Source organism: Carex rostrata, chromosome 17 (assembly GCF_964058835.1).
Source record: "Carex rostrata chromosome 17, lpCarRost1.2, whole genome shotgun sequence".
NCBI classification, from domain to species: domain Eukaryota; kingdom Viridiplantae; phylum Streptophyta; class Magnoliopsida; order Poales; family Cyperaceae; genus Carex; species Carex rostrata.
The window spans coordinates 1,769,674-1,788,485 of NC_135934.1; the positions used below are offsets into that span (position 1 = coordinate 1,769,674).

General features: G+C 34.4%; 1 protein-coding gene across 2 annotated transcripts; it reads right to left on the reverse strand.

Moving 5' to 3' along the window:
• Positions 1 to 6,917: 6,917 nt before the first annotated feature.
• Positions 6,918 to 17,169, reverse strand: LOC144568538 (GDSL esterase/lipase At4g10955-like). 2 transcript variants are annotated; one of them, XM_078318901.1, is made up of 3 exons: positions 16,966 to 17,169; positions 8,507 to 8,628; positions 6,918 to 8,244 (listed from the first exon to the last, which is right to left on the reverse strand). In XM_078318901.1, exons 2-3 carry the CDS (start codon positions 8,569 to 8,571, stop codon positions 7,287 to 7,289), a joined length of 1,023 nt encoding a protein of 340 aa, XP_078175027.1. In that variant the 5' UTR covers positions 8,572 to 8,628; positions 16,966 to 17,169; the 3' UTR covers positions 6,918 to 7,286. The 2 variants fall into 2 exon arrangements, with proteins under 2 accessions (XP_078175027.1, XP_078175026.1); XM_078318900.1 differs by having other exon boundaries at positions 8,507 to 9,497.
• Positions 17,170 to 18,812: the final 1,643 nt, after the last annotated feature.

Consider the following 18,812-nt stretch of genomic DNA (forward strand, 5'->3'; position numbering starts at 1 on the left):
GATACTCATAATCCTTGTGGCAGCGGTACGGGCCCCGCTGACCTTGGCTTTTTGGGTTTCTCTTGAGGAGATGATGATGTAGCCAACACTGTTTCCCCCTCCAAAACAGTGTCTAAGCCATTTAAATGCTCAGATGGGCCTGTGGAAAGGAGGCCGAGGCCTTGGATTGGTTGCGGCCCTGTAGGTTTAGTTTGAGAGAAATGTCTCTTGAGTTTGGATCTGGGTTTGAGGTCAGCCTGCTGGGTTCTTGGAAGGAGAGTGGCATTTGAAATCCAAAGCCCTTTTGTCGGTTTGAGGAGCTGTTGGCCCGGGAAGCGCTTGGCCTTTTCAGGGTTTTGCATCACAGTAGATAATCTGGAGTGGTCAGCACACGAACCAATCTCATGGCCTAAAAAACCGCAGAAAACGCATATGCGATTCACCTTCTCATACACACAGTGCACTGTGACCTCCCCCAATAGTGGATGAGTTACACGCACCTTATCTTTCAAAGGCTGCAGCAGATCTATGAGGACCTTGATTTTGTAAAAACGCTTACCACCCACATATCCTTCAATCGGCTTTGAGATTGGGGGCCCCACTTCCTTGCCCAGTAGAAGTAACCCCTCCTCCGAGAAGGCGTTGAGCGGGACGTTAAATAATTGCACCCAAAGCGCGGCTTGGTTGAAATTTGATGATTTGAGATCGGCATGTGATGTGACTGCCTTGAAAACCACCAGATCTCCTTTGAAGGTCCAGGGACCCTGGTGCAGAGCAATTTGCAGATCGTTCGGGTCGGGAAACTCGAGAAGGAAAACATTCCTTTCAACAGCATGAAACATTGTTTGGGGGTCTGCATCCCATGCCTTCAGCATAGCGACTTGGAACTGAGATTCAATGGTCACTCTATCAGAAATGATCCGTGCCAAGAGACATTTGGACCAGTCAGTATTGGAAGTAGCACTAGATGGAACTTTGATGGGAGGCCCCTGACTGTCACTTGTGTGCAATCCAATAAACCTTTGAATCAATGCTTCATCAGCCTCTATGATACTGGTCATTATGAAAATTGGGGTGGAGAGGTATGGAGCGGAAGTGTGCTTATGAGAGGGAGAGAGTGGCTGGTTAGAATAGGAAGTAAGGATATGTTTTGAGGGAGGGGGAGAGTTTAGGGATATGAAAGGGAGCAGAGTGCAGCGGATTAGGACTTGGTGAGAGAGATAGGGTTTTGGATTGGGGGAGTGTAGTGGAATTGGTGATTCTGTTGTGTGTTGAGAGCACTTGGGGACGCTTTTACTTACCAAATTGGGATGCCATATAGTCCAAGCGTTTTCCTGTTTTGTCAAGACATGGGGGAGATTATGATGGGGTATTAGTGAGCTGTATGTTGGGGATTGGCTTTTCTTTGAGGGGCATGATAGGGAATAAGCCTTTTTGTTCTGAATCCCTTCAGAGAGCGTGGAGGGACACATGGCAGCCTTCAGTATGCTAGGGGTATAATTGGAAGGGAGGCTCCATTTGGAGTATTCGTTTTTTGGCGTGGGGCACTGTGATTTCGCTGACAGAGGCAGCTGTATGGACCCCATTACCGTTGCCCACAGCATGAGGTTATTGCATGGACCTGGGGTATGTTGCGAAACCGTGGACCGGTATTCCGGGGGTTGGCAATTTGCCGCAGGAGCACCTTGACGGGACTGGTCATGTTGAGGTATACAGATTCGTAGCACTCTCCGCCTCCACGGCGGGACGTAGTTTGGGCCCATTGCCTCTGACGGATGCTGTAATGGTGGATCGTCCCCTTCATCCATATCCGGCCAGTGAGGTGGCGGTTGAGGGAATACTTGAGGAGCAGTAAGCCTTCCATCCATGAGGACCTGGCAAGCTGTCCAGCAGCCCTGGTGACCCACCACTAGTTGAAAGGGGATAAGACTAGTGTCCGGTGTATCTAACCAAAGTCGGATAGCCGTAGAGTCATCCCCATTCAAACATTCCCTTTGGATGCCTCTGATGAAACCCATGGAGGCCATAGCATGGTGAAAATAGTACGAATGCCAGTGGTCGATTGGGAAGTCTAGAATAGTTAGGTGGACTCTTTGCAGTGGAGGTAGGGGGTCTGACCCAATTATGGCTTGCCATGGTTGAGGGATGAGGTTGTGTCTCTCCCAGAAGGAAGAGTCAAGCTGGAGTTCATCGTTGTAGAGCCACTGTGGAAGGTAAATTAAATACCCCCTTTGTACATTTCTGATTCGCCAACTCCTAGGAGAACCTCTGTATCTGACAATTAGAGCTCGAAGCACCTGAGCTCTGGACAGTTGCAAGACCGGGGAGGTAGAGTAAAGGAGCACCGCTTGGTCTAAATCTTGTGTAATCAGCTCATGGCCCTCTAATGGCGGGAGGAAACAGAACTGGGTGAGGGTTTGATTTGGGTTTGGAAATTCAGCCTCCATTTGGGAGGGGGGGCAATAAAGGAGGGATGTAGGGATTTAGCAAGGTGACGTAGACATTAAGGGGAAGAGAGGGTTGTGATTGGTGGGGGGGGGGGATAGGGTAGCCTGCCGGAGCTTGGTGATTAGGAGAAGAGAAAGGGCGGCGGTCTCGAAGGAAGGGCTCAAAGAAAGGGCTCAAAGAAAGGGCTCATAAAAGAAGGTAATTAACCACATGTAAGTCATCACAAAAGTGGGGAAGGAAATAAAGTTCACCTTTTACTCAAAAAAAAAAAGAAAGTTCACCGGCTTTGTGAACAGTTGTTTTACTTTATACTTAGAACTGAAATTGAATGTGAAAAAACTGTAGAGAGGGATGAAGCTCAGTAACCAGCGATGTAGTAAATTGCATAAGACCTGCAGTAGTTGCTTCTTCTTTGACATTTTTATCTTTATTTCCTGTAACAAATTTAATGAGTTACTCAAGGTTAGTCTTTATATTAATTTTATCAAAAAAGTTATGTGCTGCATGTGTTATGTTCGTAGTAAAACATGAAAAGAATAAGAAAGACATCTCCCTTATTCGTCCAAAACCCTAGCACAAAAGCACATATATAATAAAGTACGGTGAATCCACCTTATATACTATGTGCTATGTTATATATAGACACTTGGCAATTAAACTTTCGTAGTAAATTGCATAATGGTAATGGTTTTGAATTTAGAAAGTGCATGTCCAAAAGACCCAAGCGCAAAAAACACATATTATACGGTGAATATACCTTAAGGTGTTCCTTTTCCGCTTTCCAATGGAATTCAGGAAATTCGTCTTTTCGGGAATTAATTAGAAGAAGAGGAGCTGCAGAAGAGAAAGAGCCGTTTGTGTCTCTCGCTGGATCGCTATAATTTAAAGGAAGCTTAGCGGATTTCTATTTTTAACCGAATTAATGACCGTTATCAAGTAATAATTCAACTTAATTATGGAAAGTTTATTAAAAAATAAAGTTAATTATGGAACTATTGCGAGCATAGCATATAAAGGGACCTGAATTTTTTTTATATTTTTATTTATTCTAAACCAACACAGTCCTATAAAAAAAAATGTCTGAATTAATGTATCTTTTCATATTATCTAACTATTATAAACTTTATTTGTATCATTTATGTGTGGTTGCATACTTCCATAGGTTGAAGGGATCAATGTGAGAGCTTAGTTTAATTAAATAAGAGCAACTTGCTAGCAAGAAACTAAGAAGAAGTATCATAGCAACATGACAAAGTGTGTAGTATTTTAATTTATTTCATTCTGTTCTAGTTAGTATTTTAATGGCATTGAATAATTGTTTTTATTGTTGTAACTTGTAAGATACTTTCTAGTGAGCTTAATTTCGACAACTGAATATTTGCCTCGTTCACGTTTTAAAACTAATAACCACCAGACATGATAAATTGTTAACAACATATTGTTGCTATTTCAAGCTATAACTACCAGTCAATTTTCTTTTTAACATAATACAAATTCCCAGAAATTTTTTTTGTAAATAATTAATTACTAATTTGGAGAGAGTTGACTTCTCTTCAATCGGGAGCCAATTAAATGCAGCGGATATAAGCGTTGACATATGGAGTTTTCTTTTTTGGGTCAAATTGGCTGACATATGGAGATGTTACTTTGATTAGACCCAATTCTCTGTCTTGACCCGTTCTGATTATAATCGTGACATTTTTTTTTCCAAAAAATATATCTATTTTAAATTGGGAATTCATGCTGTTGTGGCACTAATATTTCACCAAATTTTTATTTTTTTGAAACGTACTACATATTTTTTCATGAACCACAAATATGTATTTTTTTTCTATCCTATAGAAGAAACTATATAAGTTATATGGTACGTAACTTTAAGAGTTATACAACAAGTAATACAACTTATTTTGATGATCTTTATTTTTTTCTTGTTTTTTGTTAAGCAACATAACAAAAAAATGGTATATACTAGCTAGTAAAATGAAAGCTCACAAGTATATTATTAAAGAATGAGTTTTATATTTGTTTGAGAATATATTGGTCTACTTTTGTTTGTTAAATAATAATTATTTTCATTATTGGTATTTATTTTATATGAAAATATATCATTTTGTATGAAATTTTTTGTTATCTCTTATAATAAGTCTCCGTTGCAACTAGCCAAATAGAGTGGAAAAAACATGCCATGTCGTTACTAACACACCGTGACTTTGGTCATGTACCGTGATTAAAATATCAAGGGGTGATCACGGTATGCGAATGGTCATACCACGTGAGTCATGTCGTGTCTAAACATACCATGACTAAACGTGCCTCGCGTGACTGTTTAATCATAATTTAAGTTAGTTTATTCAAGATTCACCATTTAATCAAAATATAATGTTCCTAATTACACGTGACTCGTATAACTATGTGTCGTGCCATGCATGACTAGATCTTTCGCGTGACGTGCCGTGCTGTCCAAAGTTTCAAAAGATGGTCACAACACAGAACACGCGAGTCACAGCACCTATCTGACACGTGTATCATACCATTCTGTGACGGAGCTGGCTCGATCTGCCATGCCATTTAATTTTCCCACTCTAGTTGCAACACACCGACACGATACTATTTAATGTTAAAAAACAAAGAGAGCGGGAGGGACGGATCGATTTATTGTGGTTGTTGCTGGTGTAACTGTGTTAAAAACTAACAAACTGCATATCTATTATGCAGGTCCTTAGCACAGGCTTAAATTAAGGAACCGCATTATTTACACTGTTCTTTCTATGACATCATAAAAAAAATCATATTTTTTTATTTAGAAAATAATTAATACCTTTATAAAAATAATCAAATTCGGGATATTTCCTCTCCGGGGCAAATCTTATTCAAATTTGATACTATAATGAATATATATAATTAGGGGTGTCAATGGTACCTTTTTAGCTGTTTACCCGACCCGTATCGTATTCGATAAGGCGGGTATGGATAAGGTTTTTATTTCGTTAGCTTATTGGGTATGGGTATGGATAAGAATTTTTTTTCGTTAACCAAATGGATAAGGGTATGGGTAATGACTATTTCATATCCGTTATCCTATAGGGTAATTATAAAATCTAAATATATATTCAATTCAATTTCCAACCCACCTAAATATATATTTGTGATTTTTTCTTCCTTTATAAAAAATAATTTAGTTGGAATTAATTGCACATTTACTTTTATTTTTTTATTAGAAATATAATTACATATGTGTGAAATAAATGAGTTTTTGATGTTTAATTTGTAAAATATAATAAAACTAATTATTATAATAGTATTATCCGTTATTCACCCGCTACCGTTTTGTTACCCGATAATATTAACGGATAAGGGTAGGGTAGAGTAAAGTCAATTTTTAATGGGTATGGATAGAGTATGAATAAAGTCAATTTTAATGGGTATGGATATGAAAATGCCTTCACCCGATCCGTACCGTACCCATTGACACCCCTATATATAATATGGAGTGATATCGATTCTCCAGTACATTAAAAAATCATTGAACGGCCTGCAATAATTTGATCTGAAGGCTCAAATTGAATTAAAAGTTGACCGTTAAACGCAGCTAGAATATAAGAGCATTTTTATACAGGTTACGCATGTATGAAGAAAAAAAAAAAAAAATGCGAAATTAACAGAGAAAATGAAGGCTTGGCTGGCCCATGCTCAACTTCGCATATCCAGAACCAAAATTTTCACTTGAAGTTCAACCGGCGATGGAGGCTTGGATGGCCCATGCTCATTTTCATTTCAATATTTTTGCTCAACTGAAAAGTGTTATGCTGGAGCTATAATAAAGGATTTTAGAAAGAGAGAAATTGAATTGTATTTCTTGTATTGCAACATGTCCAGTGACCTCTTTATATGGAGGAGTAATCCATCCTTCTATCTCTGATTACAATCTGTTTATCTAACAGTATTTTTCTAACCGATTACAATCTGTCTAACAGTATTTATCTATTGTCTAACTAACTCGTATGAAACTAATCTTCAGTTATCTGGTTGTTGTGTTGAGTCTTGTTGATTGTGATCTCCATTACTTCAGAACTGGAGCTATCTATGATCCTCCTATTATATTCTCTATAACATGATATTAATTTATCTATTTGATCCAATTGCTAATTGTGCAGTTATATATACCTCATGCATTTTAGTCCAGACGAGCAATTCAATCCATCCAATGTGACAAGGAGGAAAAGAGGGCTATCAAACGACACAAAATGAAACTTATGTTAATTTATGATAAAAATGATGCATAACTGTAATAATTAAAGTTCATCGATCCCTAACAAACCTAAGAAATTATAGCAATAGATACTCATTAATCAGATCGCTTACTAGATTTTTCATGTCAATAACACACAGACGCGTGCACACAAACATGTGCATGCACACATACACAGACATGTATTACATATACATACATAGAAAAAATGATCTCTTTTTTTTGTTCATTTTTTTTTAGGAAAAATAGGGGCTTTGCCCATATTTGATTGATATCAGTAGCAGTTACAATTAGGGGAAGTACAAACCTAATGAATAACAAAGATGGTTCATACATGTGAGCCAAAAAACAAGAAAAAGAAAAAGAAAAGGTAAACTAATAGAAAATACAACATTATTAAAAAAGAAGAAACATATAGCTAAATCTGAGTATTGAATGTGTTTCTATATGTTTGTGACATGTTCCACTGTAGAAGGACCTGCTGCAGTAGTTCAGCTTGTTGTTGCACGTCTTTTCTAACAATTCCTGCGCATCTCTCCTTCCATGCATGTAATTAAAAATGATATGTTGATTTCGAGTAATCGCTTAAAAAATTGTGAAATAAAAGATATCAACATTTTTTAGGCTGATAATGATGATCATCAAATTTCAAAGATAAATTTTGCTGCCACCATTGATGAATCCCATGGGACTCTTTCAAGTTATATATATGACACTTTTTGAGGTTCACTGCTAATTTAGCTGATGGAAGCAGGTGTGGCATCTCTGACCCCTGACCAAGAACATCACCACAAATTCCCCTGAAAGAGGTATGAGTTGCCAGTTGCTCGAGACATCCTATTATCGTACCTTCTGCTTTCTTCCGTCCTTCGAAATACTGTATATATGATGTTGAGATCAGGTCCTGTGGGTTTACAAATAGGTTCGGAGTCCATGTGGCCAACTTTAAAAATTCCTCGTGTGATTTCTTGTGTTGGTTTTGCATAAGACTTGAAACTCCCCCCTTTAAAATGGTCTTAGAAACGTGCAGACCCAATTTTAAGTTATCGTAGACACCTGGGAACAAATCGAGAGAGATCGAGGGGAAAGGCGGGTTGAAGAGGAATGTCTGGAGGTAAATATCTTCGGTCGTTGCGTAGTGTTTCCCAATAACAGTCGCGATTGAAGCGCCTAGAGAGTGACCAGCGAGCCAAATGTCTGTGGGTTTATAAATCAATAGTAGTTCTTTGACAACATCTAGAACAGTCTTGCAACGTGTGCTCTTGTTGATGCCGCCAAAGATCACACGTAAGTCCTGCACTAAATCTCGAATACCATGTATTACATCCGGAATTGTGCCTCTCAAAGCGACAATGAATCTTGGTGCAGAGGGGTGTCGAGAAAAAGGTGGCTTGAACTCATAAATGCAACCAATAATGACTGAGTCATCAAAGTCATCACGGATCACTCTTATGCAATCAAAATGGAAATGCTGCCACCAAGCTGGCGCGAGCACTCCGTCCTTCGCTACGATGTATGACGCTTTCACCAGAGATGCGACAACTACTCTCTGATCATGTGGACAGCTCCTGTTTAGTTTATCAGTGAGTTAAGATTGTGTGTTAGAGAATTAAATTAAGTGAAACATGTAACTATTAATGCAGAAAAATGAACATATTTGTTTCATGTTTGAAAGGTTAAATTGGTTGAATCAGGAACATTTGCCGGAAACAAGTCAAGCTTAAATTTCAAAATCCCTCCAAATAATTTATGGATGAAAGGAGTGCATGCATCTGAAATAATGAAAAATGTCTGCATTCTAAATAATATATGGATGAAATAACAACTCACCAATTAACAGACGTAAGATATGTAGGCCCAGACACCTCGAATAAATCCTGTTGATGAGACGTCATTTTTGTAACGATCTCTTCTTTCTATGTACTTCTCTGAGTGGTTTCTCGATCCCAGATCTAGAAATATTGAAGGCCAAGAAAGTTAATATTTAGAGCAGAAACTCAATTATGATGCCCAAAATAAAAGTACCAATACATCTGATGAATATAAATGACCACAGGAAATTGCAATGTACATAGGACGTACAAGGACCGAACTAGTTTCTCAAAATAAATAAATGTAAATTACAGAAAAAACGGTACAAACAATCTCTTAGATCGAATTGATTTAGGTTAGCTGCCAGGTATGAGATGAAAAGATTAAAAAAAAGAAAACACTTACCACTTAATTAGCTTGCGATTTCTACTGAACCGGTTTGAACTTCCCCTCTAAACCTCAAATGGAACAATTTTAACCAGTGAAGTTTCGATAGGTACACTAAAGATATATATATGTACTGAACTAGACACAGAGAGAAGATGAATTAAGACTGAGGAAATTAATGAGTTCAATTATATTTTTCGTTGCTTGATTCCTTTGTACAAGTACACCCTATTTATATGCTTGATTAACAGCAATACATTTGACTTGGTCAATTGTTGATCACTCTTATTTGACCTTCCCCACTGATACAGGAGGTGCGCAAATGGTCGCTAAAAGTAGGGGGCAAATGGATCGGATACGGATACGGATACGGATATTAGATGGATATAGATACCTATATCTGTTAATTATAACAGTGAATAACATAATTTTTTTCATATTATATATTAAACTATTCGGATATAAATAATTAAAAATTAAACTATATATATATATGTATCCGTATCCACATGAATATTCGGATATCGAATATCCGTATCTAATTTCGGATACTAATCCAGATACGGAATGGATAATATCCTATCCGTTTGCACCCTAGCAAGTTCCCCAAGATTTTATGGACCTGGTTGAAAAAAGAAAAAGAAATTAAAGCAAGTCGAAGAAATTCAGGAAACGAAATTTATGTTTATAAATAATTTTTGTTTTGGTCGCAAGAATTTTTTCCAGGTCAAATTTGCTCTATTTAAGTTTGCTGTGGCCGCAATAATTTTCTAGCGGGCCGTAAGAAGTTTCTATTTTATCTATCTAAACAGTTATTTATATTAATTTTGTTATTCTGAACAAACACAGCTCTAAAAAAAATGTGAATATATATTTTTATATTATCTAAGTATTTAAAAAAAAAAGTTTTTTCTTTTATGTGTTGTTGCATAGCTAGGTTGAATGGATCAATTAATTATAATGTGAGAGCTTATTTTAAATAAGACCCACTAGCTTGCAAGAAACTAGGCAGAAGTATAGCAACATGTGACAAAATGTGTAGTTTTTCATTTCATTTTGTCCTTGTATAGTTATATAGCCATGAACTTTCGACAACTGAGGGGTTGCCTCTTTCACGTTTAGACTTCAGAATGGCACATCTTTTATTATTGTTAACAATATATATATAGAAATATGCTAGCATGCTATGCATAGCATATAGTCCCTCCATGCAACGCTTTGGATTTCGACTTTTCAAAATCCTAACGGTCGATCCGAACCGTTCATCTTGTTCTCCATATTAATATGTGTTTGGGGACCAAATTTTATATTTTTTGAAATTTTTTTACTATTTCTTTAGATTTATTGAAAATCGCTGTTTTCAGCAAATCTGGACCATAAAAAACAGCAATTTTCAATAAATATAAAGAAATAGTAAAAAAATTCCAAAATAATGTAAAATTTGGTCCCCAAACACATATTAATATGGAGAACAAGATGAACAGTTCGGATCGACCGTTAGGATTTTGAAAAGTCAAAATCCAAGGCGTTGCATAAAGGGGCTCTATGCTATGCATAGCATCCTAGCATATTCCTATATATATATATAGAGAGAGAGAGAGAGATGATACCATGTTTTGGGAAGTAAAGTGATGTAGATCATATCTAATTTTTTTATTTTGACTTTTAAGTTTTAAATTTTAAGTTATTAAAGTTTTTGAAAATGAAGGTATGATGGAGGCACAAAAAATGAAAGTATTTGAACACTCCATATATGTGTGTGTACACATATATACACACACACATATATGTGTGTGTATATATATGTATACACACACACACACACATAGAGAGAGAGTGACTAATGTGCATTCGTATGCATATGGCCCGATATGCATACGGTCCAAATTTGAAATTTCAAAATCCAAAACATCAATCTGAACCGTTCATCTTGTTTTCCATATTAATATGTACTTGGAGACCAAATTTTACATTTTTCTGAATTTTTTTACTATTTATTAAGTCACATTGAAAATTGCTGATCCAACGGTGGCTGCTGATTTTACTGTTTTGTTAAGCCACCTTTGGATCAACAATTTTCAAAGTGGCTTAATAAATAGTAAAACAAATCAGAAAAATGTAAAATTTGGTCTCCAAGCACATATGGAGAACAAGATGAACGGTTCAGATCGACGTTTTGGATTTTGAAATTTCAATTTTGGATCATATGCATATCGGGCCATATGTATACGAATGCACATTAGTCACTCTCTCTCTCTCATATATATATATATATAGAGAGAGAGAGAGAGGTTGGCTCAGATCAAAGTGGTAGTTCCTAAGTTTTGGTGCTACCAATTCGTTTTTCAATTTTCAAAGTTCAAAACGTCGATCCGAACCGTTCAAGTCAATCTCTATATTAAAATATGCCTGGAGACCAAATTTTATATTTTTCTGAATTTTTTTACTATTTATTAAGCCACTTTGAAAATCGCTGATCTAACGGTGGCTTAACAAAATAATAAAATCAGAAACCACCGTTGGATCAACAATTTTCAAAGTGGCTTAATAAATATTAAAAAAATTCAGAAAAATATAAAATTTGGTCTTCAAGCATATTTTAATATAGAGATTGACTTGAACGGTTCAGATCGACGTTTTGAACTTTTGATCTTAGCCAACCTATATATATATGAGATGGGCTACGGTGAGTTGCAAAGTAAAACGGGTTTCTACTTCACGCCGTATTTTTATTTTGAAAGTCCAAACGACCGATCTGAACCGTTAGATGTTTAATCCATATTGAAATGTGCTTGGAGACCAAATTTTACATTTTTTGGATTTTTTTTACTATTTATTAAGCATTTTTTAAAATTGCTGTTTTGCTGTGAACAGTAAAATTTTCTGGACCATCAGATCAGCGACTTTCAAAATTGCTTAATAAATAGTAAAAAAATTCCGAAAAATATAAAATTTGGTCTCCAAGCACATTTCAATATGGAGAACAAGATGAACGGTTCGGATCGACATTTTGAACTTTAAAATCGCAAAATATGAGCGTGAAGTAAAATAGTCGCTTTACTTCGCAACTCACCGTAGCCTAGCTCTATATATATATATATATATATATATATATATTTATATATAGAGAGAGAGAGAGAGAGAGATAGGCTAATATGCTTTCGGTAGCACTTCGGCCGAAGTGCTACCGGTCCAATTTTCAATTTTTAAAATTCAAACGGTCGATCCAAACCGTTCATCTTATTCTCCATATTAATATCTGCTTGGAGACCAAATTTTACATTTTTATGAATTTTTTTACTATTTATTAAGTATTTTACAAAATTGTTGATCCAACGGTGGCACAAAACAGTAAAACCGTTGGATTAGCGATTTTCAAAGTGGCTTAATAAATAGTAAAAAAATTCAGAAAAATGTAAAATTTGGTCTCCAAACAGATATTAATATGGAGAATAAGATGAACGGTTTGGATCGACCGTTTGAATTTTAAAAATCGAAAATTGGACCGGTAGCACTTCGACCAAAGTGCTACCGAAAGCATATTAGCCTATCTATATATATATATATATATATATATATATATATATATATATATATATATATATATATATATATAGAGTACGGCTAACGCGCTTCCTCTAGGATATGGGCCGAAATGCTTCCGGTGAAAAGTTGAAATTTCAAAATCCAAAAAGTCGATCTGAACCGTTCATCTTCTTCTCCATATTAATATCTGCTTGGAGACCAAATTTTACATTTTTCTGAAATTTTTTACTATTTATTAAGCCATTTTGAAAATCGCTGATCCAACGGTAGCTTCTGATTTTTACTGTTTGGTAAGCCACCGTTGGATCAGCAATTTTCAAAGTGGTTTAATAAATAGTAAAAAATTTCAGAAAAATGTAAAATTTGGTCTCCAAGCAGATATTAATATGGAGAAGAAGATGAACGGTTCAGATCAACTTTTTGGATTTTGAAATTTCAACTTTCCACCAGAAGCATTTCGGCCCATATGCTAGAGGAAGTGCGTTAGCCGTACTCTATATATATATATATATATATATATAGAGTTAGGCTAGGGTGCTATGGATAACATAGTGGCCTCTATGCTACGGCTCAATATTCGAGTTTTCAAAATCCAAACGGTCGATCCGAACCGTTCATCTTATTCTCCATATTAATATCTGCTTGGAGACCAAATTTTACATTTTTCTGAATTTTTTTACTATTTATTAAGTATTTTACAAAATTGTTGATCCAACGGTGGCTGCACAAAACAGTAAAACCGTTGGATTAGCGATTTTCAAAGTGGCTTAATAAATAGTAAAAAAATTCAGAAAATTATAAAATTTGGTCTCCAAGCAAATATTAATATGGAGAATAAGATGAACGGTTCGGATCGACCGTTTGGATTTTGAAAACTCGAATATTGAGCCGTAGCATAGAGGCCTCTATGCTATCCATAGCACCCCATCCTAACTCTATATATATATATATATATATATATATATATATATTGTGTGTGTGTGTACACAGTGTTTTAAAATGTGGCCGCATATGCTTATGCAGTCGACAGCCGTGTTCAGAATGTCATGTAGTCCCTTCCATGCAGTTTTGAGCATGCAGCCGCATATGTGGATTAAAAACGTAATATGTAGCACATGTAATTAAAAATTCATATGCATTATGCAGAGTTTTACTATCCCATCCCAAATTATTGTATTTTTTATATACAATAAGACACACTTCATGTTGGTTATGTGAAAGTAAATTACATGCGCATTGGCTATGGTGTATTGCAATGCATAGGCTATGGTGTGCATTGGACCATACATCACCGATTCAAAGTCCAAATGACCGATCCAAGCCGTTCATCTTGTTCTCCATATTAATATGTGCTTGGATTACAAATTTTACATTTTTTGGAATTTTTTACTATTTTTTTAGATTTATTGAAAATCTGGGTGAACAATAAAAACAGTAAAAAATTTTGGACCACCAGATCAGCGATTTTCAAAGTGGCTTAATAAATAGTAAACAAATTTCAAAAAATGTAAAATTTGGTCTCCAAGCACATATTAATATGGAGAACAAGATGAACGGTTTGGATCGGTCATTTGGACTTTGAATTGGTGATTTATGGTCCAATGCACACCATAGCCCATCTCTCTCTCTCTCTCTCTCTCTCTCTATATATATATAGGAGAGATCAAGTTACAACAACTATTTTCTACATTTTAAAGTCCAAATCGTTGATCCAAACTGTTAGACGTGATCTCTACAATAAAATGTGCTTAGAGACCAAATTTTACATTTTTTGGAATATTTTTACTATTTATTAAGATGGGTAAAATAACTAGTCAAATTCAGACCATTGAATTTTGTACCCATCTTAATAAATAGTAAAAAAATTTCCAAAAAATGTAAAATTTGATCTGGAAGCACATTTTATTGTGAAGATCACATCTAACATTTTGGATCGATGATTTGGACTTTGAAAATGTAGAAAATGGTTGTTGTAACTTGTTGTAACTCAAAAATTATTGTAACTTGATCCCTCCTCATATATATATATATATATATATACACGTGAATTTTTATTTTAAAATCCATATTAAAATCCGTATATGCATCCGCATATTGCTTATGCGATATGCAATAGCCTTCCGCATGCATGAAAAAAGCCGCTTTTTAAAACACTGTATGTACATATATATATATACAGAGTGTGACTAATATGCTTTTGGTAGCACTTCGACCGAAGTGCTACCAGTCCAAATTCCAAAAAATTACATTCGAAACTTCGAACTAAATAGCTCAGTAAATTGGTTATATATTGAACTCGTATAAGGGTAAGGCTAAGGTGCTATGGGTTGCATAGAGGGCTATGGTGCTACGGCTCAATATTCGATTTTTCAAAATTCAAACGGTCGATTCGAACCGTTCATCTTGTTCTTCATATTAATATGTGTTTGGAGACCAAATTTTATATTTTTTGAAATTTTTTTACTATTTTTTTAGATAGGTAAAAAATTAAATATCTGAATGGTGCATAAGTTTTTAGATCAACTGATTTTCTACCTATCTAAAAAAATAGTAAATTTTTTTCCAAAAAATATAAAATTTGGTCTCCAAACACATATTAATATGGAGAACAAGATGAACGGTTCGGATCGACCGTTTGGATTTTGAAAACTCAAATATTGAGCTGTAGCACCGTAGCCCTCTATGCAACCCATAGCACCTTAGACTTACCTCTCGTATAATACCAATTTTTACTATTTTTGAAATTTTTTTACTATTTTTTATGATTTATGAAAGATGGCAAAAAATAGCCTAAAAATAAAAGAAAATTGTCACTATTTTAGGTCATTTTTTGTCATCTTTCATATATCATTAAATATAATAAAAAAAATCCAAAAATAGTAAAAATTGGTATTCTACGAGTTCAATATATAACCAATTTATTGAGCTATTTAATTAGTTCGAAGTTTCGAATGCAAGCATATTAGTCACACTCTATATATACATACATACATACATATATATATCTATATATGTGTGTGTGTATGTGTGTATATATGTGTGTGTGTGTCTATGATAAATTAGGGGCGTGATAACAGCTCCATTATCAATTTTCTGTCAAGTTTCTCAACTAACTATTTTTAATTGGGGTCGCTATGTTTTTAAGTTTTAATATTTAAGTTTTTCAAGTCTTAATATACAAAGGTATTTAAACCATTATACCAAATTTTGGAAAGTCTACATAGTACTTAAATTGAATTATACAGAAAAATGCAGTTGCAAAATGTTGATTCAAATCAAAAGTCATCCTATAATCCTGATTTTTTACCATAACAAAAAATGTAGTTGCAAAACCATGGAATAAATATTTTCTTTGAACATGTATTTATATTGCAAGTAACAAATGCTATTAGTAAAAGTGTAAGTCATAATATATGTCACAAGTCTATAGATGACAATTGTTTTAACAGTATTCAATATGCTTCATGAGACCGTCATTTTTATTTTTAACCATTTTCTAATATATTTTATTAAAAATAACCAGGTTTTTGATTTTTTTTTAAATACCCAAGTGAATTTCCTATGACTTGGGTATTTTTATTTATTTATTGCTTTTTTAAAAACCTCAAATAGACTATATTCGAGTCTTGTTTGAATTTGTTGTTGCCTATTCATCTTGTTTAAATTTTGATTGTTTAATCTGATAGGTCTGTGAGTTCTAGAATGTCAAATATTTGATTAGGATGCGGGCTTGCAAATCATCCAAAATTTTATTTCTTGTCTTTTCTTTCTTGGGTGGGCTGGGTTTAATGATAAAATCAGATCTCTCAGATGCCAAATACAAAATAAACATCATCAAGTGGATACAATTGTAAATTACCACTACGATTTCAACTTTGCATTTTGAATAACAGTGAAGTACAATGATATATTTAATCAAGCTCTTCTGAAGATAAACGATGCACTAGTCTATGTGCAATTCGAGCTGAGAGCATGTAAAAATTAGTAATATTTGATTTTTCTTCTCATTAAATTAATTATTAACCAGCCACATCACATGGAAATATATCAATTACAAATTACAGGACAACTTCATACAAAAATTATCTAGTAATTAATAAACTCCAGCTTGACTGTCTGTTTAAAACTTTAAATTGTTTCAATTCTAATTTAGATGCATCATGTACTTAATTTAAAATTTTGAAATCAATCTAAAATTAACATGTAGTGTTATACTGGGCATAATGCATTCAAAATCCCATTTTCTGCTTCATAATACCATTTTTTTCTAAATTTTTTAGCTATCAGAAAAAAAAAAATTGTTAAAAGATCACCTATCCCTATACAGTAACACTCCCAAAATATATTTCCAATAGGGTACTATTTATATTTATGACCAATTTTGTAGATCGTAATTGTAATAAAATTCAAAGTGAAACAAAGACCCATACATGGTATTGCATAGACCATATAATTCAAAGCGATCGATACTGATTCCGTCTATTAAAATGTTTCACATCTAGTTTAGATGAATAATGGAATTATATAAACCTAGAGACACTTACGTAGAATCAGAGGAGACGGAGAGGGTCGCGGCACCCGCTTCAATCTCTTAGAACTGGAAGAGGCGGAGAATGTTAGAGGGGCACATGCACTTCAGCGTTGAACTAGAGGAGACGAAAACTGTAGATGGGCACAGGCGAACCAGATAGGCGGAGAGGTGGCACAACCCTTATTCTTCTTAGCGTAGAAATTAATAACAAGAGAAAGAAGGGATAATAAGTTCTCGATCGGGAGGCCAAGAGAGATAAAGAAAAAGGGTGGGAGTAAATAGAGGGAACGAAATTTTTTTACATTGGTGGGTTCTAGAGGGTTATTTTGTCAAATAATTTGAAGAGAGGGTATTTTGACCGATTTTTTTCAGAAGTAGGTTATTTTGTAAAATTTTCCTTTTAATTTCCATATCATTTTCAAAATCGAAATAACCGAATCGGACAAACATACCCATAGGGAACAGTTATGATTAGGGGTGCAAACGGATCGGATAATATCCGACCATATCCGGGTCCGTATCCGAAAATTTGATACGGATATCCGATATCTGAATATCTGTGCAGATACGGATAAGGATATGGTTTTGATTTTTAATTATCCGTAATATATACTATATAATTTAAGAGGAGGGTTCAAATGCCTCAATTTTTTGTGCCTCCATCATGCCTCTATTTTTTAAAACTTTAATAACTTAAAAGTCAAAATAAAACTGTTAGATGTGATCTATGTTATTTTCTCTATGTTCTCATCAAAAAATATCACATTTCAATTTTGTTTTTATATGAATCAAAAAGTTAAAACATCAACGTCTAAAAATCATCCAAATTAGTGTGTTTTTTACAAGCTGATGGCAATCAAAATAAAATTGAAATGTCATAATTTTTTACATGTGCATAGATAAAATTATGTAGATCATATCCAACGGTTTTATTTTGACTTTTAAGTTTTAAATTTTAAATTATGAAAGTATTTAAAAATGGAGGCATGTTGGAGGCACAAAAAATGGAGGCATTTGAACCCTTCTCATAATTTAATATATATTATGAAAATATTTATGTATATATCTACGGATATCTGATATCTGATCAGTATCCGTATCTGAAAAATAAAAGTGGATACGGATGTGGTTTTACCACTATCCGATCCGTATCCGATCCGTTTGCACCCCTAGTTATGATGCTATATATACTAGTTGCTCTCATGCCGTAGAAGCACCGGATTTTGAGATTGGAGCTTCATCATGAATTAATCTTGAAGTGAATGGACGTTTCTGATGTTGAATTATATATAACATGATGCTATGCAATGGATTGGAAGTGAAGCACCTATTAGAGCTGCTGTCAATGAATACTACCTGGATATCATATGATCAGAATTTGAATTAATTAAGCATTTAAGTAATCCACATAGGATTTAATGGATTATAGGCTAATATATGATTCATTTTATAGGCTAGGATTTAATGGATTCATTTTAGCAAAATTAAATGAATACCAAATTTAATGGATTATAGACTAGGATATGCTAAGGGGCTGGAGTTCCAATGTCAGAAAATAAAACAGTCATTTTAAAACTGACTTAATAAATAATAAAAAAGTTCCAACAAATATAAAATTTAGTTTCGAAGTATATTTTAATATATATTGAATGTTGAACGGTTTTTGATCGACAATTTCAACATTGAAAATATAAAAACCGAAGCATTTGTTCACGGTCTAGGAACAAATATATTGATATTAGCCAACCTCTCTCTCTCTCTCTGTATATATATATATATAGAGAGAGAGAGAGGAGGGATCCAATTACATCTTTTTTGGTGACACTGAATTATACTTTCGATTTTCAAAGTTTTCAAAGT

Excerpts from the sequence above, each read along its gene's own strand:
- LOC144568538 (XM_078318901.1), bottom strand. The coding sequence starts at position 8,571 with ATGACGTCTCATCAACAGGATTTATTCGAGGTGTCTGGGCCTACATAT. Across the intron at positions 8,245-8,506 it reads TATCTTACGTCTGTTAATTG|GAGCTGTCCACATGATCAGA; the intron begins GTGAGTTGTTAT and ends TAAACTAAACAG.